The sequence below is a fragment of the Phyllobates terribilis genome, unplaced genomic scaffold (genome assembly GCF_046119375.1).
Source record: "Phyllobates terribilis strain yellow unplaced genomic scaffold, ASM4611937v1 Scaffold_11__3_contigs__length_659146591, whole genome shotgun sequence".
In the NCBI taxonomy this organism is placed as follows: Eukaryota; Metazoa; Chordata; class Amphibia; order Anura; family Dendrobatidae; genus Phyllobates; species Phyllobates terribilis.
The window spans coordinates 374,396,223-374,423,015 of record NW_027362771.1 but is presented as its reverse complement, the minus strand read 5'-3'; the positions used below and the strand labels follow the sequence as shown (position 1 = coordinate 374,423,015).

Genomic DNA, 26,793 nt, shown 5'->3' with positions numbered 1-26,793 from the left:
GAACATTATTGTCAAGAATCTGCTGATACTGAGTGGAATCCATGCGCCCCTCAACTTTAACAAGATTCCCGGTGCTGGCATTGGCCACACAGCCCCAAAGCATGATGGAACCTCCACCAAATTTTACTGTGGGTAGCAAGTGTTTTTCTTGGAATGCTGTGTTTTTTCGCCGCCATGCATAACGCCTTTTTGTATGACCAAACAACTCAATCTTGGTTTCATCAGTCCACAGGACCTTCTTCCAAAAAGAAATTGGCTTCTCCAAATGTGCTTTTGCATACCTCAGCCGACTCTGTTTGTGGCGTGCTTGCAGAAACGGCTTCTTTCGCATCACTCTCCCATACAGCTTCTCCTTGTGCAAAGTGCGTTGTATAGTTGACCGATGCACACTGACACCATCTGCAGCAAGTTGATGCTGCAGCTCTCTGGAGGTGGTCTGAGGATTGTCCTTGACTGATCTCACCATTCTTCTTCTCTGCCTTTCTGATGTTTTTCTTGGCCTGCCACTTCTGGCCTTAACAAGATCTGTCCCTGTGTTCTTCCATTTCCTTACTATGTTGCTCACAGTGGAAACTGACAGGTTAAATCTCTGAGACAGCTTTTTGTATCCTTCCCCTGAACAACAATGTTGAATAATCTTTGTTTTCAGATCATTTGACAGTTGTTTTGAGAAGCCCATGATGCCACTCTTCAGAGGAGATTCAAACAGGGGAACAACTTGCAAGTGGCCACTTTAAGTAGCTTTTCTCATGATTGCATACACTTGGCTATGAAGTTCAAAGCTCAATGAGGTTACAAAACCAAAAAAAGTGCTTTAGTAAGTCAGTAAAAAGTAGGTAGGAGTATTTAAAACAAGAAAATGATAAGGGTGCCCATACTTATGCACCTGTCAAATTTTGTTTGAATGCAGATTGCACATTTTCTGTTAGTACAATAAACCTCATTTCAAGGCAGAAACATTACTGTGTCCAACAGTTATTACATATATCAAACTGAAATAGCTGTTGCAAAAACACCAATTTTTATAAAATATTAAGCTTAAGATTAATAGGGGTGTCCAAACTTTTTCATATAACTGTAGAAATGTAGTATAGTTCTTCTTATTCGCAATGTCTCTTTCCTTATTTGCAGGACCTTAGGTATCTATGGTTATGACCACTGATAGAGTGATAGTTAGTTAGCTGGTTGCTAGTGGTCGTAACCATGGATACCCAAGGTCCTGCAATGCCTGCACATGAGGAAAGACATAGCAAATCAGAAAAACTATATTACATTTCTAATTGGAAGTATTTGCTAATATTATTTATTATTATTCATACTGCATATTGGGATAAGATCTTGGAGATGGGAATATCCCTTTAAGCTTTTAGTTGAGATGAATCTTTGCTGCACTTTATGTACATGCTCAGTAGTGAGGCCGGGCTGTGGAGTCAGGGAAATTGAGGAGTCGGAGGTTTCGCGTACCGACTCCACAGCCCTGATAAGTAGCACTATACTCAGGAGAGCAATGGTGATAAAATAAGATAAAGAAATGGCCACTTTAATGAAGCAACTCTGTTTTTAATATGCATTATTTGGGCTCCCTATAAAGCCTACACTGGAAAAAATGGACCAAAAAATGCACAGTTCAACAATATAATTAATCGCACAGTGGACATGAATTTTCATGTCACATCCACTTTGCTTCGAAAAATTGCCGTATTTATGCTACGTGGGAACACGGCCTAAGGGGGAGCACAGGAGACTCCACGACTAGACTACTGAAAGGTCACGTGTAGAAGAGAGGAATCCAATTTCCCCGTACTGTGGCGCGGCTCCCGGTTGCTTTGTTTTGCCCAGTCTTACAGCTGGCGTTCTGCGCTAAATAGACACCTATGATTTAGTAAATGAAATATCTTGAGGGATGATGCTGGGACTAGAGACAACACTGCAGATGAAGTGGAATCTGTTGCTAGGGAACTGATAATCAGATTAGTGTCTCTTCTGCACGCTGATCATAATCTCTGCAGAATAGTCTGGCGCAGAAATGCAAAGTCATATTGACATAATGGGTTGAGAAAAGTGCTCTAATTAAATGACAGCAGCCTGTACTGCGCAGTCCAGTGGTACGGAGGGTTTACTGCTTTATCTCCAGTGTCATGTTGGAGAACAGATGTTCAGAAGCCTCTTCTCACAGTGTCTCCAGGTAATATTATACCCTTCTGTACATAGTCCATGTATCAGGGAAGGCATCCTCTATTGTCCACAGACGAGAGGCCTAAAGCCTCTCGTGTAAAATACAAGAAGGACAAGCTTGAGAGTTCCCATATTCCTGCTTGTCCATCTAAGGGTTGCATTAAAAATCTTGCACCGTTTGCCTTCCACAGCCTATCTGTTGCTGGGTGCAAATTGAGTTAACTGAAAATTCATCAGTGAGCTCACTCTGACAGTCTTTTGCTGATTTATGACCACAGACCACATTAAAAGTTGAATGTGCAGGAAAAAAAGAGCGTGAAAAAGCCAAACTGTGAACATTTTTAATCAAAGGCAATTCTCAAAATTATTTCTAACCCCAAATACATGCATATAAGAAAAAAAAAATTGTTCCAAAAAGTGACAACCCCTTAAAGTTCTTAATCTATAGACTATATTGTAAATGTATACATGTATAGTAAATATGGTACATCGAGTGTTGATCAAAGAAGAGAACTGAAGGCGTTAAGAATTTTTCTTTTTATATTCACTAGAGAATTATGAATGTTGCCCAAAAATATTTGTTTTTTTTCATGGCAGGTCTGGTTACTCTTCAAGGAATCTACGAACAATCATAATTAAAGGGACGCGGTCAGCACAGAATGACTGTTCAAACCAAGTACAGGCGCTCAGTGCATCACAGCCGGGCCAATCATTTATATACACCTTCCCTCTCTCTCCACCCTCCTCTACTTTGATTGACAGCTCTGGCTTCATAGAGCCAGAGAATGGCTGAGATAGATGGAAAATAAGCAGGACATGTCACACAGCTGGCACAGTACAAATTTATCTTGCAAGCTTAGCCATCCTGAATACACATTAGTAGTTTCCCACTTGTGGCATTATGAAACTACAACACCCAGCATGCCCTGACAAGCTGCAGCATGCTGGAGAGTTAGGCTATGTTCCCATGATGAGTTTTTGATATTGCAGATTGTCTGCACCTATTAAGTAAAATAGGTTACTTATAATTTTTTTTTGTAAAAAAAAAAAAACACACTTCAAAAACTCATGTAAACTTAGCCCTTCAGATTAGGGATCACTGCCAGACAACACATTTTACCTTGTTTTGCTGCATACTTTACATGGATTCCCAGGCGAATATCTCACGCATTAATTGTTTAGATTCAGAAATTGTCAGAGAAAGAACAGAGCAGATGTGAAACAAGTCAAAGCCTTTCTGAAGAGGTGCGCAGCATCCACACACTGGACAGACGGCCGAACACGCAGGTTCAAACAAGTTCACATCATTCTGGCGTCATCACCCCAGATGTTAGTCTGCTGCAGGCCAAACTGGGTGATATAGTAGCCATTTCCAGGATTGTTTCCTAAAGCTTAGTTCCGAAGAATGAAAAATATTGGCTGTGCCAGGTCTGTCACATGGACGCAAGAGCTGCCCGATTTTAATGGGGTCTGAGTAGCTTGCATCATGGGGTCTGTCATTTTTCAAAAAAAAAAAAAAGCTCAGCATGCTGGATTATTTTTAACAGGTGTTAAAGGCTTCAAAACAAGTGTAACATGATGGGAGACTAAGGGCTCGTTCAGAACATTGTGTTACACACATCCATATGTAGAATTGGAAGTATACAGACAGCACCAAGACCAATGGAAGTTAATTCATATGAACAGTTGTTGGACAAATATTGCATGTAAAAAAATTATATAAAAAATAAATAAATTGTAGCGTGCACTACTTTAAGGGTATGTTCCCACGATCAGGAGCCGCTTCGTGTTTATGCAGCGTCAAACCCGCAGCGGCCAGATGTTACAGCATAGTGAATGGGATTTGTAGAAAACCCATATCCGCTATGCGTGCATCTGTGCCTGCGGATCACCCTCGGACACGGACATGCGGCACGTCTTTCAGACCCGCAGCATGTCAGTTTCTCATGCGGAGTTGCTAGTCTCCGCAAGAGAAATCTGATCAGTGCAATGTATTGATTGCACCGACCACCACAACCCCTTTGTTTTCCACACCATTGCCCTTCCCCCATAACCTCCCTTCCCAACATCACGGAAAGAGACCTTACTCGCCTTCTCTCCAAATCACACCTCACCACTTGTGCACTCGACCCCATCCCACCTCCTCCCCAACCTCACCCCCACACTCGTCCCATCCCTAACCCATCTCTTCAACCTATCACTATCCTCTGGTACTTTCCCTGCTGCCTTCAAACATGCCACAATCACGCCCATCCTCAAAAAGCCATCCCTCGACCCATCCGCCCTGTCCCATTTGCTTCCAAACTCCTTGAGCAACACGTTCACGCTGAACTTTCCTCCCACTTTTCATCTAACTCTCTCTTCGACAAATGACAATCCGGCTTCCGCCCCCACCATTCCACCGAAACTGCCCTTACCAAAATCACCAATGACCTACTTACAGCCAAGGCTAACAGACAATTCTCTGTACTCCTTCTTCTTCACCTGTCCTCTGCTTTTGATACAGTTGACCATTGCTTCCTACTACAGATCCTCTCTCCCTTTGGCGTCAAAGACCTTGCCCTATCCTGGATCTCCTCATATCTTTCTAACCGCACATTTAGCATCTCCCACTCCCACACTACCTCCTCACCCCGCCCCCTCTCTGTTGGAGTCCCTCAAGGCTCTGTCCTAGGACCCCTACTCTTCTCAATCTATACCCTTGGCCTGGGACAGCTCATAAAATCCTATGGCTTCCAGTACCATCTGTACGCTGATGACACCCAGATCTACCTCTCTGGCCCAGACGTCACCTCTCTGCTGTTCAGAATCCCAGCATGTCTATCGGCCATATCCTCCTTCTTCTCCTCCCGCTTCCTCAAGCTCAATGTAGACAAAACTGAACTCATCATCTTTCCCCCATCTCGCTTATCTTCCCCAGCTGATCTTTTTATCACAGTAAATGACATCACTCTTTCCGATGTACCGACAATCCGCTGCCTCGGAGTAACCCTTGACTCTGCCCTGTCCCACATCCAAGCTCTCGCCACCTCCTGTCGCCTGCAGCTCAATTTATTTCCAGAATCCATCCTTTCCTCAACCCCAACTCTACTAAACTGCTTGTGCATGCCCTCATCATCTCCCGCCTCGACTATTGCAACATCCTCCTCTGTGGCCTACCTGCTAACACTCTTGCACACCTCCAGTCCATCCCCAACTCTGCTGCACGACTTGTTCATCTCTCGCCTCGCTACTCCTCTGCTACCCCCCTTTGCAAATCCCTTCACTGGCTCCCATTCCCCCAGCGTATCCAGTTCAAACTGCTAACACTGACCTACAAAGCCATCCATTACCTCTCTCCTCCTTACATCTCTGAACTAATCTCCCGATATATTCCCTCACTTAACCTCCGGTCCTCCCAAGACCTCCTTCTCTTCTCCACACTTATCCGTTCCTCACTCAATCGCCTCCAAGATTTCTCCCGAATATCCCCCATCCTCTGGAATCCTGTGCCTCAACACGTCCGATTATCCACCACATCTGGATCCTTCGGACAGAACCTGAAAACCCATCTCTTCAAGAAAGCTTACAACCTGTAATGACCACGCTGCCTCCTCAACACTGGAGCTACTGCAACCCCCCCAACCTACTTTCTACTCCCCATTCCTGTAGAATGTAAGCCCGCAAGGGCAGGGTCCTCTTCCCTCCATACCAGTCTATCAGTGTTAGTTTTGTTTACTGTAAGTGATACTTGTATTTTGTATGTAACCCCTTATGTACAGCACCATGGAATCAATGGCGCTATATAAATTAATAATAATAAATAAATAAATAGATTGCGGTGAATCCACATGGTTCAATCAACACATGCAGATTCACTTGCGTTTATATAATGCAGCATAAAGTATGTTGTGTCCAAAGCGCTGCCTGTACGGATCGTGTGCACATACCCTTATCCATGTTCCGGATTCGACTCGTCCATTATAAATCAATAAATGCGCATAAAAACAATCACATATGGGTTACCATCCATATATATCATATGCGTATTTCACTGATTCATTACAACCATTAAGGAACTATACTTTACCTTTATTATTAAATTGTTTATGTATAAACTATTCCCTACACATGTAGAAAGCAGACATACGGACGTAAAGAAACGGACACACAGGTGCAATATGAATACGAACATACGGAACACGATACGGATAAAACATCAGTTTTATCTGGCCGAAAAACAGATAATTTTGCCTGTGCTCCTCTGAACCCGTCCTAAAACTGTACATTGCCCCTACATACAGGGCAGCTCTCTTCAGATCTATGGTGGAGACTCACTCACAGATTATGACAGAAGAATAGCGCAGAATGACGCAATATTTTATTATTATATGATTTTATAGACACTGAAAGGCAGTTCTACACATCTGTGAAACACTGATCGTTCTCAGAAGACCTGGCCCAATCATCAGGTCTCTCCGCCTGAGCCAACCGCTTCATATATGGCTGTGAAGGTCTGCCAGCCAGGCCGGGTCTTCAGACGCGAGAATGGTCCTTAGGGCTCAGTCAGACGGCCGCATAACATGGACGACAATCGCATGGCAGTGCTCGTATTGGCCGGCGGCTCTCCTGACCCGAGCGTGGCAGCTTGTATTTCTAGGCGGCTGTCACGCTCAGGGCCATAATGTTGCTCCAGTTTCTTAATTTTTGTTTTCTTTTAAAGCGAAGCCCCTGAGTAGAAAAGTGAGCAATTCAGATTCATTTCTGAAGTTGGTTATATTAAAAACAGAGGGGCTGGTTTACTAATCTGCACCTTGTTTGCAGCATGTTAGACAAGTGGGTGTGGTCTAGACGGATATCAGGCTTTTTTTTTTTTTTTTGTAGAGAAGCATATCGAAAATGCATGAAAACAGCAAAACTTAAAAGAATTTTCCCCATTAACTTGAATGAGATGAGGAATATCCCGAGCAAAGAAATGCATATGCGCTTTTAGTGCATCTCCATAGCGAAAATGCATTAAAAACGCATATAATCTAGACATCACTTTATCAATAAAGTTTTATGTAAGCTAAGTAACAGGATGTATCCATAAAGCAGTTTTATTGAAAAACATGACATACGAAAAAATGCAATAAAAACACATGTAAAAAAAAAAAATAGTAGCCCATTTCAGCTAATTGGTGGAGAAAATCTGCAACAATAAGCCTAAATCTCTGTATTAATCAACAGATAAGTTTCCTAGTACTTATTAAGATACATATAAAGCACAGAGGATACTCTATAAAACATAACTTTAATAGTGTCAATAAGATCAACCTCACAATATCAATCTCCAGAGGAGAGAAACCACTCATTCACCCCTAGACTTTCATAACTCCAAACCTATAAAGAAAAAACACAAAGTATATGCATACATTAAGACCCTAGTACATGGTCTACTAGCGTTCACTAATCAGCGGTCTGACCAAAAATTATTAGCCAGCAAACTGACAAAAAGACCCCCAAATAAAGTCCACTTTATACACCACTAAATAAAGTCCTTTATATAAAGTGTCATAGTGCATAAATAATAAAGACGTGTATATCTCACCCATTGTAGCTGCAAGTGAGTCCAAAGGGAATCCATTCGTAGTAGTTGACTGGATACGGTTTTTCTACCCTGTCATGCCCCTAGCAATGACTCCCGTCCTAACAATGGCAGTACCCAAGTGTGGTTCTCATATTACTGCCCTCCGACGAATTTCTTTCTCAGTGAGAAGAAGTCATCAGGGGAGTGTACTGGATCAATCGGGAAATGCCATATGATAGAGCGCTAATGGTGTGAGACCCAGATTGCTAAATATCACAACTCAGCAAAAGGTGTCTCAGTGCCCAAAAAACTAATATAGAGCTCCCACAGTGGTGGGTATCTCTCTATGGAGATGCAGAGTGCCGCACTCTGCTAATACAGAAAAAGGGGAGAGTATTAGGAGAGTGCGGCACTCTGCATCTCCATAGAGAGATACCCACCACTGTGGGAGCTCTATATTAGTTTTTTGGGCACTGAGACACCTTTTGCTGAGTTGTGATGTTTAGCAATCTGGGTCTTTTAATACCTATTAAAAGTTATGTTTTATAGAGTATCCTCTGTGCTTTATATGCAGAAAATCTGCAACAACAGAGCCGCACCAAATGCAGCGGCAGTTTAGTCAAAGGCCACTGCCCCACTATCAGTATTCGGTCAGTATTTTTTATCAGGAGTGGGAGCCAAAACCAGGTGAGGAACAATCAGAGAAAAGGTATAATAGAAACAAGTCACCAATTCTGCATTCATCACCCACTCCAGGTTTTGGCTCCCACTCCTGAGAAAAATTACTGACCGGATACTGACCAAATACTGAAAGTGGGGCCGTGGACTAAGTTAAGTTCCAGCAGGGTGTCTTATTTTAGGAGATTGCCTCTCATTGTGGGTGTTTATGGCTGATTCATCAATTGTAACTTATTAAAAAGTCACAGAATTTTTGCAAATGTACTCCATTTTTCCCCAGAGCAGTTTTATGTACATCACTTGCAAATTTTGGCTAACATTTTTTGGTAAATTTTTAGCAGAGCATGCAACTATATTTTGCACAAAGAAGAAGTTGCAAAAAAAGGTTAAAGCCAAAATAAAGAGCATTTCTGATTGTGTTCAAAAATCATGAACCACATTTGCGAAGTCCACAATTTTTGTTAAACAGTGACTTCTAAACCCTCCCCACCCCCAACAAATGATGAATTTGGCCAAGTTCACATTGCATTTTTTTAGACATAAGCCCAGATGGTGCCACTAATGTGGGGATCAGACGGGATACGTACATAGCCTTATTTAAATACTCCTATACTATTTAACATGTTGTAACAGTGTAACTTTTATTCTTCATTATTCATCCTGTGTTTTTCCAATTGGACAGAGAAGAAATGGCAATCATAAGGCTGCAGGTCTGTGGATATATTCAGGTGTGGTTAGAACCTCATTTAAAAGAAAAAAAAAAATCATGTTTTTCTGCCATGTATGATCTGGTTCCAGCACAAAGAACTGCAGTAATATCAAATGCCGTTTTACCTGCAACTCAGTGGCTATTGTGAATACTCTCTTGGCGCTAGTATCTGAACAGGATTTTTGAAAAATCCCATTTGGAGTAGGTTTACTACTAAATATGCAACTTAAACCTATTTTACAGCTTACTTCTGCCGTTTTGTGATGTAGCGTTAAGCTGTGCCTTTTTAGGCTGTGTTCACATGTTGTGGCCTTGATACATTTTTTTTGCCAATTTTTCAAAAATTGCTGCAAAAACACTTTTTTTTTTTAAACCACAAACGCAAAATGTGAATACGGTCTTACAGGTGAAACATAACAGAAGTAATGAAAGAAAACAGGTTTTATTGTGTTTTTTACTGTGTGCTCAAAACCATTTCACATAATCATAACCTAACGAAGACTGGACATTTGATTGCCGCAGTTAAGTAGGACAACAAAGGAACGCTTGACCCTTCCACCTTTCTGCGTCTCGCTTATTTATTAGGAATGTGCACAGTAATGTATGTAACCTGGCAGAAATAGATATAAGAAATCCTATACCTTAGAATGTAGGACTATCACCCTGGTGTCAAGACGCGTGTCTTCTCAGTTGTGGGCAGCAGACCTGATTGTGCAGGGAGTGGTTGATGAATGGCTGAGACATTCACCTGTGATTAACTCACTTCACTTGGATGAATGTGAGAAAGCAAACAAAAGGGTTAAGGATCCTACCTGATATAAAGCAGAGCTGGTATAGGGCTGAGCCCTTTCACATAGTCAGACCAGGGCCGTGGTCAGTGCAGGGTTATATTAGTGAGGGCCACGTTCCGGATGTATCAGCTAATGAATACATTTGTCCGCTGCTTTTTAACTCATTTGCCTTTCCCTGTTCAAGATGTAATATGGCCGGGGCAGAGGAGTGAGATTAAGTGGTTTGGTTGTCTGTGCGGAAGGAAAAGGGGATCGCTGTGCTGTCCTGATGAAGTGGACCTGGCTGCCAGTGGACCACATGCTGGTCGTTTTTCAAGTGTTGGCCCAGTAGCCATTCTCTGGGGAATAGGTACTTGGTTCTGGGCAGTCTGGCAATCTGTGGACTGGCACCTTTTCTCTCCATTTTTTTTGCAGACTTTACAGAGGAGCCTAGGTTTCCCAAAGCCATTTAACCATTCAGGTGCCATAATGCAGTCAGATACAAACGTCATGGAAAATCATTGCTCTAATGCTGAATTGGGGTTTGGATTCTCGACTACAGTAGACTCCACAGTTGAGTTTTCAGAAGTTAAAGAGGAATTTGAGCCTCCTCCTCAATTAGAGGATGATCTTTTTGGTGGTGGTTTGGAAACAGAAATGCCAGGGCAAGAACCAGATCAGTTTTTTGTAGATGAATTTGAGTTTAGCCCTGAAATTCTACTAGAATCTTCAATGTGTTCAGGAATCGATTTAGACCAAACCTTTGAAGATGACTTATTAACAGTGTTTGAACCAGAAAGTGGTTCCTTAGCGGTTGGGGAAACGCAGATGGAGGAACTGAACAGCCTCTTTGGATACCTGGATGAATCCGTGACCTCTTCTATGAATTTTGGTGGGTCTATTGAATCCGATGTGTGGCTTCCTTTAGGACCTAGTAAGAAAGTGGCTTCTGTGGGATGGTCAGAACTTCAGCCTGGGCTAGGACCTCTTCAAGTTGATTTGGGCTTTGGCACATTCTCTGGGATGGAATGCTATGGCCTTGGAAATCATTTAGGTCGTATCATAATCAATACTGGGCCAGATAATGGTGACCAAGAGAATGGAGTCACAGAAGGAGGCAGCTGCAGTGACGAGGACTACAGCAGGCATGAGAAGACCAGGTATTTTATGTTTGACGGTTTAGAACATTATCACTATAGTGTATTGGGTAATAAGATGTCATATGTATTGGCTAATTAATATTACGCTGCCTTTCTCCACTGCTTCATAATCAGGATGAACACTGTTTAATACAGGCTGTGGTTAGTTTTCCTTTGTACAATGGAAACATTGAGAAATGGGGAAGGTGGGGGCTGTATAGTCTATAAAGTGTCTCAATGTTTATTGCATTCATTCCTGGCCCTGGCTGCCAGATCACATGTAAGACTACCTGGGAATCAACAGCTTGTGACTCTACTTCTAGCAGATGTCGGTGTTCGGCTCACAGAATAACTTGTATGTAAGTGATCTTCTCAGGGTGGTAAGCATAGGTTATATGGGTACACCATGAGAGAGACTGGCTAAGACCGGGGCCCCATGTGAGCACTGTGCCAGTCTATGAAAGTATTGAAATGTGCACCACTCTGAGTATCAGGTTCAGCATGGCCTTGTCTTCCCAATAGAAAACCTTACTAAATCCAATATAACCTAAGGCCATGTTCACACGTTGAGTATTAGTTTTTCACATCAATATTTGTACGCCAAAACCAGGAGTGGAACAATCAAAGTATAATAGAAACATGTCACCACTTTTGGCTTACAAATACTGATGTAAAATACTGAACATGTGCACATGGCCTAAGTGTTATATGTGAGAAAAGCCCTAGGACGCCATATATCTTCTTCTTTTTTTTTTTTTTGTAGTGTTCAGAAAATAAAAACATTGAATTTATCCCACGTGTCCAGAACACGTATGACTGGGTTTTGGATATGACAGACCACCTTAAACATTTAGACAATCCTTTAGGGGACTTGGGCCATTATAAATAAATCATACTTTTTGTTTTGTATAAAGTTTTTATTAGATATGTAAATGAGGGGGCTCTGACGCATCCTTGGCGTGGGCAATGGCACAGTACTGTTCGCCACATCAATTACCATCCTCCACACCTCTCCTTATGGTGATTGACAAACTCTCGCCTTAGACCGCTGCCTGATCAAAATCCCCAGCCCTGCAGTGTCAGTGTGCAGGTGCGTTCATCTGTCTCCTGTCAGTATCGGCCGCCCCCCAGCTGTGTGATCCTATGTGCAGCGAGCAGCTGCTACACACAGGGGAGACTCACACTGCAGGGGCTGGTCGTGTGCACGCTGTGTTCTTGTGTTCCTGCACGGACTGACACTGTGTGTATATTCTCTGGCCTCGCAGGGCTGGGGATTTAGATCAGGCAGCACTACAAACCGAGTACTGTCAGAAATCATAAGCGGAGGTGTGGAGTATGGTAATTGAGGGGGCAGAATGGAGCACGGAGCCCTTGGTTCCTCCTGGGACCCCTCATTTACCTATCTAATTTTTTTATGTATAAAATGAAATTAAAATCTACAGTACAAGTTTTATTTTTATAGGGGCTATAGTTTCCTATATGAATATCTAACTAGTCAAACATATAAATGTGTGTATGTGGTTTCATTAAGTATTTTATGACCATAACTGATCTTTTACAGGCTTATCTGTTGGAATCCCCACAAATCTAGGGAAAGTTTTTGGGGTATATTCAAACTTTTAAGAAAAAAAAATAGGAAATGTATTTAGTGTGTTCATATTGCGTCTTTGCTGTGGATTTTGGAGCAGATTCTGCTTCAATCTTCATCTGGAATTCCTCGTTGAATAAGCTTCATTTCATTGATAACACACTCCAAGGGTACAGTATGTGCACACATCTTTCAGGTGGATTCTGCCTGAGAACGCGCCGCAAAACTGCTGCAAAGAATGAACACAATGCACAGCAGTGTAAAAACGACATTGCTGTGCACGTGTTCAGTCTTTCGTTACTACTTTTAACTGCTTCAGAGTTTGGAAAATGAAGAGGTTAAAAGCAGTAGCGAGTTCATTCTTGAGGGGCTTCGCTTGGAAGCCGCTCACTAGTTATGGTTTAAATGATAGAAAAAAGACTTTGCATAAAAACAATGGCTAGACCGCCAGCGAAGCTGCTTTAGGAAAGACTACCGGCATCTTCCTGAAGCGGCTTTTCCTAGGAAAACGTCGGCGGTTCACCTGGTGTCTGTCGCTGTGTGCACATACCCTGGGAGTGCACCTGATGTGGTTTTGCTTTCCACATGGAAAAAGAACATGTCCATTTTTGAAGCTTTCCAAATTTTGACTACACAAAAAAATACCCAACCATGGAGAAACTGCACTTTGTAAGTTTACCTCTATTGTTTATATTAAGTTTCTCCCCGCTATATTGATGTCCTATCTTTGGGCTAGGTCAGCAATATAAAGAGAACAACACCTTAAGTTTGTTGACTTTTTTCTTAGTTATACACGTTTTTCAGAAAGCTGGGTGACATCTAGTTTTGTGCAAGGCTGTGCAGTCGGAGTCTGTGTCCATTTTGGTGGCATTGGAGTCGGTATAAAATGGACCGACTCAGACTCCTAAAATATATAATAAATTGGGTACAGTAGTTCAATGCAGTTTGTGGGGAATATTTTTTTCATAAGAATTTGGGAAAGTTATGAAATGTCCTATTCCTGATCTAAGGGTCTAGACTTTTAGCTGAGATGAATCCGTGCTACAGTAAATTTATCACTTAGACATGAGCCATGTATGAGGGAGTCGGAGGTTTGGATTACTGACTCCACAGCCCTGGTTTTGTGACCATTACTGTTCACCCAGGGGCTGTATCCCGGCTTTAAAGTGGTCAGACAGGGGTATTTGATACTTTTATCTTTGAAAGGTTTAGAAAAGATCATATTCTCTGTGGGAGTGATAATGACTACCAATTGGGTTGTTGGCCAGCAGTCCTAGTAAGGGCTCAGTCTATATGGCAGTGCAGGGCTAGATGGCATCAGTGTACTCTGCCCGGAGCAGCTTTATAACAGTATTTGCCATTGTTCCCATTGAAAATGCATAAACTCTCAGCAACGCCTGAGTTCATGAGTATATGGGTGGTGGGGATTGGGAAAAATGGTTCTAGGCTGAATAAGCATTTTTTTTTGGTCTGGCTTACAATCTAATGCGTATTGTGGGGCTCCAGATTCTCCTCTAACAGATGTTGGGTTGGGGGGAGAAGGATCAGATGTGTCGAATTTTAATGCCTGATTCTTTTTCTCAATCTCAGATTAGTCACAACCAGAAATATTTGGGATCTGCTTATTTCTTTCCATCCTGATTATACATGCACGTTGTCGCCTCCAAAAAATACTATTTACCTGCAGATAATTTTCTCCAGGTAAATGGTGTTAAATCATGCCTGGCAGGTTTATTGAAAGCGCCGCTTAAAGGAGAAAATAAAACTTTATTCTCCATGCAGCCGCTTGCTTCCTGTCAACGGGAGGTGCAGGGAGTGGTTACTGTCCCCGCGCGCTATACAGTGACTGCACTGCAATCTTCCGCACATTGGTTGGCAGCCTGCTAGATGCGCACACACTGCAGAGCAGTCTGCCAACCGATGTGCTGTTAGTGTACAGTGCTGCTTCTACAATAGGGCACACTGACATGATTTAGCTGCAGATTATACCCCCATTTCTGCAGATAAATGGCACTTTCAGAGGTAACAGGTTCCTTGTAAATGTATTTTTTAGCTTTAGTGAGTATTTTAGGAACTGAATGAATAGTTAATCTGAGTGCAGTGCAACTCGCCATGTGCATTATGTATCCTTTACATCCCCCAATGTATACATTCCATATCTATGAATACAATTCATGGAAATAAACACTGGTGCGGATACAAATTCTGGCAGACTGAGATGAAGTAGAATCCGTAACTTATTTCCAGAGGCATTTAACTTTTCTGAATTTTTTAAAGTCACGATTTCAAGGGATTTATACTTTATATATGGCAGATTTATAGAATGGAAGGAAGCCTTGATTCAGTTTCTGGTTACTAGGGGGTTTTAACTATAATAAACTATAAGGTCAGTATGCCCTGTATGCCTTCTACATTGTGATTCAAATGAGAAAGGGCATGCAGACTTTCCATAGTTTTGCATTATGGTTATTGGCATTGAGGTAATTTTATGATAACACATTCCACTAAAAAAAAAAAAAAAAAAGTTTAATGTTTTTTTTTTAATGTGTTTATTTTTATTTATATCTTTTTCCCCATATCTCAATCTGTATTAAAAAAATAAAAAGTTTAATCTTGCAATATTCACACCGGCCACTAGGGGCCGTCTTGGACTCATATTTGCCTTCCTTTCATGAAGTGTTTTCAGCAGACTCCTCATCAGAGACAAGGTTACAATGACAGGTAACACTTCTATACACAGCTGGTAACACAGGATCCACCTATCACAATAGTTGATGTCACAGCTGACCCTGCTCCCCCTCCACTATGACCTTTGCACACGCTCATTAGATGCTTCAGTACAAAAGATAGTCTGAGTCAGTCCAGTTTATTGCTGCTGATGTACATGTGGATTTCTTTAAACAGTCTAAATTAACACAAGTGGCCTGTGAAAATAGCAAAAAAAAATTTCTTTTTTAAATACAGATTATGATATGGAAAACAAACATTGCAAAAATGTAAAAATATATATTTAAAACAAAAATCACTAAAACCAGGATCTCCAAGCCCTACTTCAAACTTGTCACAATTTAGTGCTACGTTCTAGTGATTGGTATGGGTCCTAGTATTGGGATCCCAGGTGATTAGACATTTATCACCGTTCTTGTGGATGGGGGATGAATTTTGTGTGAATACGTCAAGATCGTACATCACCAACTCCATTTCTGCAAAGGGTCCATCAAAAGGAAGGGACACAGTAGTCTGCTAAACACTCCTGCCCATTCAGCTCTATCATTGGGGATTTCAGCAATTTGACCCCGTACTCAAAATTTCCAAAGATGTTGGAAGTGACATTTATGTTAATTCTGTTTTATGACTATTGTTTTCATCGATAGTTGGGTAATGCTTTTCCTTTGGGTTGTGTAACATTGGTTTCCAATAAATTTATAATACTACTTCTAAAACGGGATACAATGTTTTCACACTCAAATAATTTCCCCCATAATCCCGGTATGAGGGGTAACGCAGGAAGCAGAGATTGTGGACCGTGCACGATGTTTTCACAGGATTTCACAGAAATTGAAGAACATTGTGTTACAGGAATGTGCTACCCGAGTGTTCAGAGAACGAGACCTAATCCTTGTGGCAGACAAGTCGGAACATGGAATGTGCATTGTAAGAGCTGCTTTATACAAAATCCCAAATTCTCAAATAGTCATAGATGGTCTTTTCATGCCTTTAAGTACAGCCTAGGTCTCATAAAGCAGTTAGTCCTGTTTTTCATGTTGAGTGTCTTTTTACTATAAAATGCACTGACCGTGTTTGTGCAACAGCTTCGATAGTGTCGTTTTTGCATTTGTAAATCTCGATCGGTTCTCTAATGTAATATCTTAAGAATATCATCATTTTGGCAGCTTGTAAGACTGGGAAGTAATTCAGATCCCCTTGTTGCCTTATGTAGACTCCTAGCACATGACAGCAGGATTTGACTATTAAAGAGGTTTATTCCAGACACCAACAATTATAATGAAATTGGAGCTAAATGTTTAGTCAGTGGGGGCCCAATCACTGGGATCCAAGAGTTTATTAGAATGAGGACCTCTATCTCCTGTAACTCTCCAGTAGCATGTCCTACGAGCAAAGGAGTTGTGTGCAGTATATCCTTTGCAGGTTAGCACCCCTGTTAAAATTCCTGAGACCCAATGTAAAATACTTGTTATATCCTATAGACAAAAACAGGCTGCGCTTTGTGTGAATACCAGCTACGTGTAGGCACCCATCTTTCCTGTGTTCCTGCACTCACCTGTTCGTACTTGAAAAAGAAGCGATTCAAGTGATGGCTTTACAAGATGGAATTGTAGTAAAGCAGCTTTTAGATCAGTACTTTATCTTAAAAGGTTACTCCCAAAATCACAAGTTATCCCGCATTCTATGGCTAGGGGATAACTTGCTAAATGCTGGGGGTTTGACTGCTGGGATTCCCAGGAATCCTGCAAATGGGGCTCTGGAACATTTAGAACAGGCTTTACAGTCCCTCCTTGAATGGAGTGGGGGTGCACATGCTCAACCTCAGCTGCATTGTCAATGGGACTGCTGGAAATAAGAGTACAGCCCTCTGCTTTCTATGCCAGTCCTATAGACAATGAATGGAGCAGGGGCTGAATATCTGCACCTCCGCTCCTTTCAAGACTGGGCTGTAGGGGTTCCAGAGCTCTAATCTCTAGTTTGCTGGAGATCCCATTTGTTGTACCCCCATGCAAACTGCAAGATATCCACTATTCTGTGATTTTGGGAAAATGACATTAACAGACTCCTCCGCCTTTAACAGTATAGGCTTACTACAAATGTGTATTGGGTGCTCAGCCGGTGTTAATGCAGTAGATTTCAGAGAGAAAAGTGATTGGGCATGTAGAATTATGGTCTATTTTAATGTTTTGTTTCAATTCCTCCAATGGAAGCCTTGGATATAAGCCAGTGCATATATTAATGATTGGTTCCCATACCATAACAGTAAGCTGCAAGTGTTTGTGTTAATTATGGCTATAGGCTATTTTTTTATTTTTGCTTACACGAATGCCCTAACTTGCATAACTGTGCTCATGAAATGTGATCTGTCTTCTATACCTCAATTTTCTGGAACTTTATGCTCTATTTCATGTTTTGCAGTGGAGCAGCCACAAGTGGGGGAGAGAATGATGGAGATGAGCTGGACCAGGACTGGAAGCCCCCAGACCCTGAACTTATCCAGAAGCTTGTTGTACAAATAGAGTACTACCTCTCTGATGAGAATTTGGAGAAAGATGCTTTTCTATTGAAACATGTGAGAAGAAACAAGATGGGATTTGTCAGTGTTAAACTACTTACCTCTTTTAAAAAGGTATTTTAAGAATAGTTTTGACATTATTAGAAGTATGTCCTAAATGCAGTAAAGTATTGCCTTGGGTTTGGCTTTTAAAACTTAAAGGTGTTTTCCCACAAACAAAAGTTAATTTTAATCAATAGATCTTAAAATAATAAGTTCCACAATTGCATGTATTTCAATAAAATGTTCCTGTGCTGAGATAATCTTATAAATGTGCTCCCGCTGTGTACTGTGTAATGTCTGTGTCTGACCCTACAGGAACATGGTCTGATCATACCACAGCTCCTGGGCAGGGGAGGACGCAGAAGAGTATATAGACATTTCAGCACAGGATTGTGTTGTAATGTCTGTATACTATTTTGCTTCCTTCCCTGCCCAGGAGATGTGGTATGATCAGACCGTGTTCTGTACACACACAACCATTACACATGAGCAAATTTATAAGGTTATCTCGGGACAGGAACATTTCATTTAAACGCATCAAATTGTGTAAGTTATTCCAAGATCTGTTGATTAAAATTAACTTTTGTTTGTGGGCAAACCCCTTTTAAGGGGTTGTCCACTACTTGGATAACCCTTTTCAATCCCTATGTTTTCCCCTTGTAAAATGACACCTATACTCCCCTCCGATGTTGCCGCCATTCCAGTGGTGTCTGCACAGGCTCTCCCAAGGATTGCATGACATTGTTGCGTCATGCGATCCCTGCAGCCAATCAGCGCTGCTTCTCTCCCCTACTTCAGACAAATTTCATACATCTGGAGGAAATGAGAACTGCTGCATTTTGTCAATGTGTCAGGTGTCTTCTTTCAAGAATTACAGTACAGACCAAAAGTTTGGACACACCTTCTCATTTAAAGATTTTTCTGTATTTTCATGACTATGAAAATTGTACATTCACACTGAAGGCATTAAAACTATGAATTAACACATGTGGAATTATATACTTAACAAAAAAGTGTGAAACTACTGAAAATATGTCTTATATTCTAGGTTCTTCAAAGTAGCCACCTTTTGCTTTGATGACTGCTTTGCACACTCTTGGCATTCTCTTGATGATCTTCAAGAGGTAGTCACCAGAAATGGTCTTCCAACAATCTTGAAGGAGTTCCCAGAGATGCTTAGTACTTGTTGGCCCTTTTGCCTTCACTCTGTGCTCCAACTCACCCCAAACCATCTCTATTGGGTTCAGGTCTGGTGACTGTGGAAGCCAGGTCATCTGGCATAGCACCCCATCACTCTCCCTCTTGGTCAAATAGCCCTTACACAGCCTGGAGGTGTGTTTGGGGTCATTGTCCTGTTGAAAAATAAATGATGGTCCAACTAAACCCAAACCGGATGGAATAGCATGCCGCTGCAAGATGCTGTGGTAGCCATGCTGGTTCAGTATGCCTTCAATTTTGAATAAATCCCCAACAGTGTCACCAGCAAAGCACCCCCACACCATCACACCTCCTCCTCCATGCTTCACGGTGGGAACCAGGCATGTAGAGTCCATCCGTTCACCTTTTCTGCGTCGCACAAAGACTCAGTGGTTGGAACCAAAGATCTCAAATTTGGACTCCTCAGACCAAAGCACAATTTCCACTGGTCTAATTTCCATTCCTTGTGTTCTTTAGCCCAAACAAGTCTCTTCTGCTTGTTGCCTGTCCTTAGCAGTGGTTTCCTAGCAGCTATTTTACCATGAAGGCCTGCTGCACAAAGTCTCCTCTTAACAGTTGTTGAAGAGATGTGTCTGCTGCTAGAACTCAGTGTGGCATTGACCTAGTCTCTAATCTGAGCTGCTGTTAACCTGCGATTTCTGAGGCTGGTGACTTGGATAAACTTATCCTCAGAAGCAGAGGTGACTCTTGGTCTTCTTTTCCTGGGGCGGTCCTCATGTGAGCCAGTTTCTTTGTAGCGCTTGATGGTTTTTGCAACTGCACTTGGGGACACTTTCAAAGTTTTCCCAATTTTTCGTACTGACTGACCTTCATTTCTTAAAGTAATGATGGCCACTCGTTTTTCTTTACTTAGCTGCTTTTTTCTTGCCATAATACAAATTCTAACAGTCTATTCAGTAGGACTATCAGCTGTGTATCCACCAGACTTCTGCACAACACAACTGATGGTCCCAACCCCATTTATAAGGCAAGAAATCCCACTTATTAAACCTGACAAGGCACACCTGTGAAGTGAAAACCATTTCTGGTGATTACTAGTGTTGAGCGAGTATGTTCTATCAACCCTTTCGCCGAGTATGCTCGGGCCGAGCTCCGAGTATTTACAGCTGCTCGGTGATCAGGTTAAATCGCTCCCGTGTGCATGATTTGCAACTGTTTGACAGCTTTATTACATGTGAGGAATGTCTATTTCTTACATATTCCTCACATGTAATAAAGCTGTCAAACAGTTGCAAATCATGCACACGGGAGCGATTTAACCTGATCACCGAGCAGCTGTAAATACTCGGAGCTCGGCCCGAGCATACTCGGACAGAACATACTCGCTCAACCCTAGTGATTACCTCTTGAAGCTCATCAAGAGAATGCCAAGAGTGTGCAAAGCAGTCATCAAAGCAAAAGGTGGCTACTTTGAAGAACCTATAATATAAGACATATTTTCAGTTGTTTCACACTTTTTTGTTAAGTATATAATTCCACATGTGTTAATTCATAGTTTTGATGCTTTCAGTGTGAATGTACAATTTTCATAGTCATGAAAATACAGAAAAATCTTTAAATGAGAAGGTGTGTCCAAAATTTGGTCTGTACTGTATATATGTGTATACATATACATACACACCACTCTTTATTTTGTAACTTAGATTTTATTTGCACATGTCAGGTGACAAAATTGTCCTGGCTACCTGAAGCTCAAAATGTTGAAAAACACCCTGGCTGCAAAAGGGTTTAGTAATGTTCTGCACATTCGGCACAGATTTAGATCCCATCTAACTTTTTCCTTAGTTATGTTTGTATAAGACCAGGTTTGCTTTATGAACTTAAAAAATCAATGCAAAGGGTAAATGTACAATATGTCAGGCAAACAAACACGTTGGATGTGGTTTGATCAGTTACATAACAGAGGTGGTCTTGTATTTTGCAACCAATCAGTGCTCAGCTTTTATTTATTAAACTACCCTAAAAAAAGTAATTGCATTGGAACTGGTTATGGGCAACAAGGCTAGTCTTCGTTATTTTTTTATAAACGAGACTAATTGCCTACAAAATTGATATATTTATGTAGAAAAGCCAATGCTATGTAACACCAACATGAATAATATTGCATAGTTTCCAAGGCTCAGGATATTCAGGGTTAATACAAATAATGGTGTGTTCTTTTCAGGTAAAGCATCTTACCCGTGACTGGAGAACCACTGCCTACGCTTTAAGGTATTCTGATATACTTGAATTAAATGAAGATAACAGGAAGGTGAGACGAAAAACTCCAGTTCCTGTCTTTCCTAGTGAAAACCTTCCCAGCAAAATGCTCTTGGTTTATGACCTTCACTTCATTCCCGAGCTGCAGTGTTTAAATAAGGAGCAGGAAAATGGTGGGATGCAAGAAAAGATAATGGAACAGCTACTAAAGAGCTTTGGAGCTTTTGGAAGCATCTCCTCTATCCGCATCCTGAAGCCTGGTAGAGATCTTCCATCGGATGTGAAGAAATTCAGCAGTCGGTACAGTCAGGTTGGAACGAAGGATTGTGCAATAGTTGAATTTGAGGAGGTGGAGGCTGCAATAAAGGCACATGAAACCCTTAATACTGAAAGTGACACAGATGATGGTATAAAGGTGGTTCTAATAGGCATGAAGCCACCAAAGAAAAAAATTCAGAAAGACCGAAGCAAAGAGGAGGATGCAAAAAATCTTCGTAAGAATAGATCTCTCAATAAAAGGGTCGAAGAGTTGCAGTATATAGGAGATGAGTCTACAGGCTATAGCACCTCAGAGCCTGATAGCAATCCCAACTCACCAATGGTGGGTCGAAAGATTCAGTCATCCAATAAGCTGAGCCCTTCTGCCTACCCAAATAACCACCTGAGTCCAAATGCTTCACCTAGAAATAGCCCCTGGAGTAGTCCTTGTGGTCAACGTAAAGGGCTCAAGCAGTCTCCTCTTGCTGACAGCATGAGCCCTGAAGTTTCGCGGAGGTCTACAGAGTACTCCTCAGACAGCAGCATCACACCATCCAGTAGCCCTTGGGTTCAGAGAAGAAGACAAGCCCAAACTGTTACACAGGAAAAAAGCCCAGCATGTAGTCCGATGCTTGGGAGGAAGATACAGAATGCAGATGGACTGCCACCTGGGGTCCTGAGACTGCCAAGGGGTCCTGATGGTACGAAAGGCTTCCATAATGGAACAGAAAGAAATAAACTTGCGTAGAATCTATGAATTCCATGCAACCTTATGGGACTTGCAATTCTACCTGTCAACACCAGCCATTAGTACTGAAGTCTCATGTATGCAAGACCGTGCATGTGGATCCTCCAGTATTCCAGGGCTGGAAAAAGCTTCTACCTGGGAAGAAATGGATTTGTAGAAAGACTGATGAGAAGTCTGTATTTATTATTTTTTTATCTGATTTTTCATGGGTACGCATACTTTGTACAGTGGCAGCAATTATGCTGTATTATATTTTTATTTTAATATTTTCTTTGTTAAACTCTTAATTTCTATGTCAGTCTTACTGGGTATCTGAAGCAATTGCTATTCATTGATGCTTATCTAAATATTAAGGCCAGGAACGCAACAGGTTGCATAATCTCCAAAGCCTATTGGCAGCTATTACTAGTTTATCCAATAGGATGTTGTCAATCTTTCTGCGGAGCTCATTGGAAGTGTACAAAGACAGACGTGTATAAAGAATGTATATTTTCCGTGCTGTGAATTAAATGAACTTCCATAAGCATTGACGTATCTTGTCTTTTGACTTCTTGCTAGCAAAGGAACCAGGTGTAAAATATTTGGTTAGGAAGTCCTAAAAATGTTAAGGATCTGTCAAGCCTACAATATGGTCATTTACCTGACCTGATATGGTGATAAATACTGTATAGATAATTTTCTAATACACCTACAGCCACTCCTCATATTCTAGGCTTGGCATCATGGTTTGTCACATCTTTATCACATGACTATTTCCTAGTTAAGGAGACTTTCAAAGCATCATGTAGCTCTTGGTACATTTTTAATAGCTGTGAAGCTGAAAATTGCTACATATTGCCAAATCCTTGAAGGTAGGTGTAGTAACCTATATGCTGCCCTCATAGCGGGAGTAAGAAAAAAAAAAAAGTAATATCAGGTGTAGTTAAAGGGTTGTCTGGTCCAAAACTACAATTCTGCAGTCACTCTGACTGCATCCCTGTGAATCCTCACATCATGCGCACTGAGAATTCTCCTGTGGAAGCAGCAAAAATCATCTGACTGCAAGTATGCGATTTGCAAACTTTCAGCCACATTCCACTTCCATTGAACAAGGCAGGATACAGTCTAGTCAGCATGTGACCACACGTATGCAAATTGCATACTTGCAGTCACACACCCTCTTCTCCCAGTGCCAGCAATGGGGAATCCTCACAGAATGCAGTGTGTGATGTAAAGATTCACAAGTCTGCAGTCAGTGACTGCAGACTTGCAGTTTTAGACCAGACAACTCCTTTAAATGTCCTAGAAGAATTGCATGGTGACATCCTAAACAAAATCCTATTGATTTATCCGGGTTGCAGCATGAAGACATTTTAAGGAGTTGTTCATTTTATTGTTCTTTTTAGATGTGTTGGGGACATGATTTTATGCCAATTAATAGTACAAGTATTATAGGTTCCTCTGCTGCTCTTGTCAGGGTTGCCCTTCTCAGACTGCACAGGGCGCCTATTCTCAAAATATCTACTGGTGGAGGAGCATGTGACCAGACCTGTCCACCAGCATCCTCAATAGAAAATCTGCTTTATCACGTGAAGTGTTTTTCTGTTGAAGGAGGCTGATCTACAGGTCTGGTCACATAACTCTCCACCAGCAGCTATTTTGCATAAGGTCAGTGAGATGAATGGCACAAGAGATCCCACAGAATCTCACTGCTGCCACCACTTGTGATGAATCCACACCTCGCCACCCTCCTGACGTCACAATTACATCAGACAGATCACGTGATAGGGATCTGCCCTTTGCACCAATGTGACATTCCATACCACCTCGGGTACGCGTAAGGTCAAACTGGTACAGTTCTACACAGACACCCTCTGTCTACATGGGTACAGGAAGGCACCGGGAGTGAGAAGAGGTGGCCCACACTCGTTCACACCCCTGAGAGGCCCCTTCACTAGCCTCAGTGAAACAACCTTGTAGGCCTGGTAGAGCTGCCACCAGTTTCTATTAGATATAATTCCCGCTAGGACCGGGGGATTATATCGGGCCAGAAACCAGCCCGGTAACGTGTTCGTTGAACAGAACGGACGTGAGGATTCGTGGATTGAGATAAGAGCAGCCCAAGGTTAAATTATATACTAAATCGCCTTAAGGGTGCACTAGACAATACACTAAACATATAAGGGTTATACATACATAATGGTCAGAGATGCAAACACAATAGTAGTGGTACAAAAGATATAAGCAGTTAAGACTCAGTTACCAGTCAGATGGAAGGCCTGGCTTGCAGGGGAGGGGCTGCCACATGGGAAGCTTGTGGTCCCCTTTGCCAGACTTCTCCCACATGGTGTCGTCGCGACCTCCCAGGAAAAAAGACACTGAGCTAGGGCTACTGGAGCTCTTAACCCCTCTGGGTCACTACCCCTCCTGCCCCCTGGCTGGTCCTAAATCTCCACCCCTGACCCTTCAGCTAAAAACTCCAAAAACTAAAATGGGCTATCTTCCTTAATGGACAGTCCTAGGGAGCCGGTCCTGGTGTCATCGGATCCAGCCAGGCCCCTGCTACGCGTGGAGACCAAATACAGTGGCCCTAGGGGTTTCCAAAAGGCTGTGCCAGGTATCTCCTCATCCCTACTTGCTGGACGCTAGGGTGACATTCCTCCTGTTAGTGTGATTCCAAAAATTTATTTGGTGTATCGCTGGGATGCATTGTATTCCCATAACTCTGTATTGAATTATACTTGTCTGACACAAAGGACATGCTGCATGGCTTGGATCCACAGGGGGTCTTCCTGTGGCAGCTCCACAGCAGAAGGTGGGGGTTTTGCCACTCACTTTCCCTCAGCCTCCTCCCCTCTTCTTTAGCTGCAGAAGTGTCTGATTACAGCTGTATATTGTAAACCTCTATTATCCCCCGCCAAACAGGGCTCAATGATTGATATGGGATTCTATTTTCATTATTCTTCAGTCGTTTTTTTTTTTAACCATTTCATGACCTCATCATTGTAAATATTAACTATAGTTTCCTATCATTTTTGGACCTAATGATTGCGCACAATATATTAAGACACTCAGAACTGATGAACTGCTTCCTTTGGACACTTATTTATTCTTGGAAATTCTGGAACCTGGAAAAGTTTGTGTATAGTTTTTCAGAAACTGCACTTAAAGTTATGGCTCCACCTCCAACAATCCACAGACAGATTTAACATGCTACAGCTTTAAGGCTATGTGCGCACGTTCAGAATTTGAAGCAGAAATTTCTGTAGCGTTTCTGCATCTCCTTGGCAGGCGAAACACTGTGGAAAAAACATACGTTTTGCTGATTTATTTATTTATTTATTTTTTTTGTGTTTATTATGCGTTTTTTGAATTTTTTTTAAGCGTTTTTGTACTGAAATGCATGCTGTTGGGAGCTAAAGTTATTTGAAATAAGAATGTGGGACATTGTTTTAACCTTTTGATTACCATTAGAACTGGTGTGAGTATATTGGTTAATTTAAGAATGTGTGTTGTATTTCAGAGTGTTTGCTCTGTGTGTTTATTTATCTCTTTACTTTAGTTTAATTAGGTTTGGTAATGAAAGGGTCTGATTGACACCTTGTCATCACCAAAAAAAAGAGCTAGTGTCAGCTAATCCCATATATCCAATCTCATTAGCATTCCCATTCATGTAATTTCTGGGGCAGCTGAGAGTTGCTATTTTTAGTCTAGGAAGGTGCCATTAGGCAAACATGGTCCCTGGCTACTAACAGCTCATAGCTGTTTTGTTGGCCACTACGTCCCCTGATCAGCATCAAGTAGCGCTTTGGACGCAGCGTATTTTTGCTGTGTCCAAAATGCGGTGTTCTAATGCCACACTTTTGTTGTCGGTACATGTGAATCCACTGTATATAATGACACTTCAATCGGTCAAAATCTGACATGCTGCGGGTGAGTTTGGGTACATGGCCATCAAACCTGCATCATCCAGATGTTACAGCATAGTGGATGATATTTCTAGAAATCCCATGTTCACTATGCGTGCATCTGAGGCTGCGGATCACCCGCGGACACTGACATGCGGCTCGTCTTTCAGGACCGCAGCATGTCAAATTCTCTTGCGGAGTCGCTAGTCTCTCTGTAAAATAATTTTGACTACTAGAATGTAAAGAATGTGGTAAATCTGCATGATTCAGTGAACACATGTTTTTCCTGCATTGAATAGAATGCAACGTTTTGGACGCACCAAAAATATGCGTCCAAAGTGCTGCTAAGGCTATGTGCCCACGATGCAGAAATGCTCAGGATTTTTTCTGAGCGTTTCTGCATCTCCCTGGCAGAAAAAAACGCATGCGGATTGTACATGCATTTTTCCTGCCAGGGACATGCGGATGTGAAGCGTTCTTCACATGCATTTCCGCATGCGGGTGTCAAGCGCTTTCCAAGCGATTTTAGCATCACTTGGAACGTGCTTGCCAAATTTTTGACCGTAAAGAATGGTTAAAAATAAAAAAATAA

At 41.8% G+C, this 26,793-nt stretch overlaps 1 protein-coding gene across 1 annotated transcript in view; it reads left to right on the top strand.

The window, feature by feature from the left end:
• LARP6 (La ribonucleoprotein 6, translational regulator) overlaps positions 1-22,806 on the top strand; it is a 67,276-nt gene extending 44,470 nt beyond the window's left edge. The window contains exons 2-3 of the mRNA XM_073652946.1: positions 17,753-17,963; positions 21,274-22,806. Of these exons, the coding sequence (XP_073509047.1) occupies positions 17,753-17,963; positions 21,274-22,314 (1,252 nt within the window). The 3' untranslated portion in view covers positions 22,315-22,806. The remainder of the gene's footprint in view (positions 1-17,752; positions 17,964-21,273) is intronic.
• Positions 22,807-26,793: the final 3,987 nt, after the last annotated feature.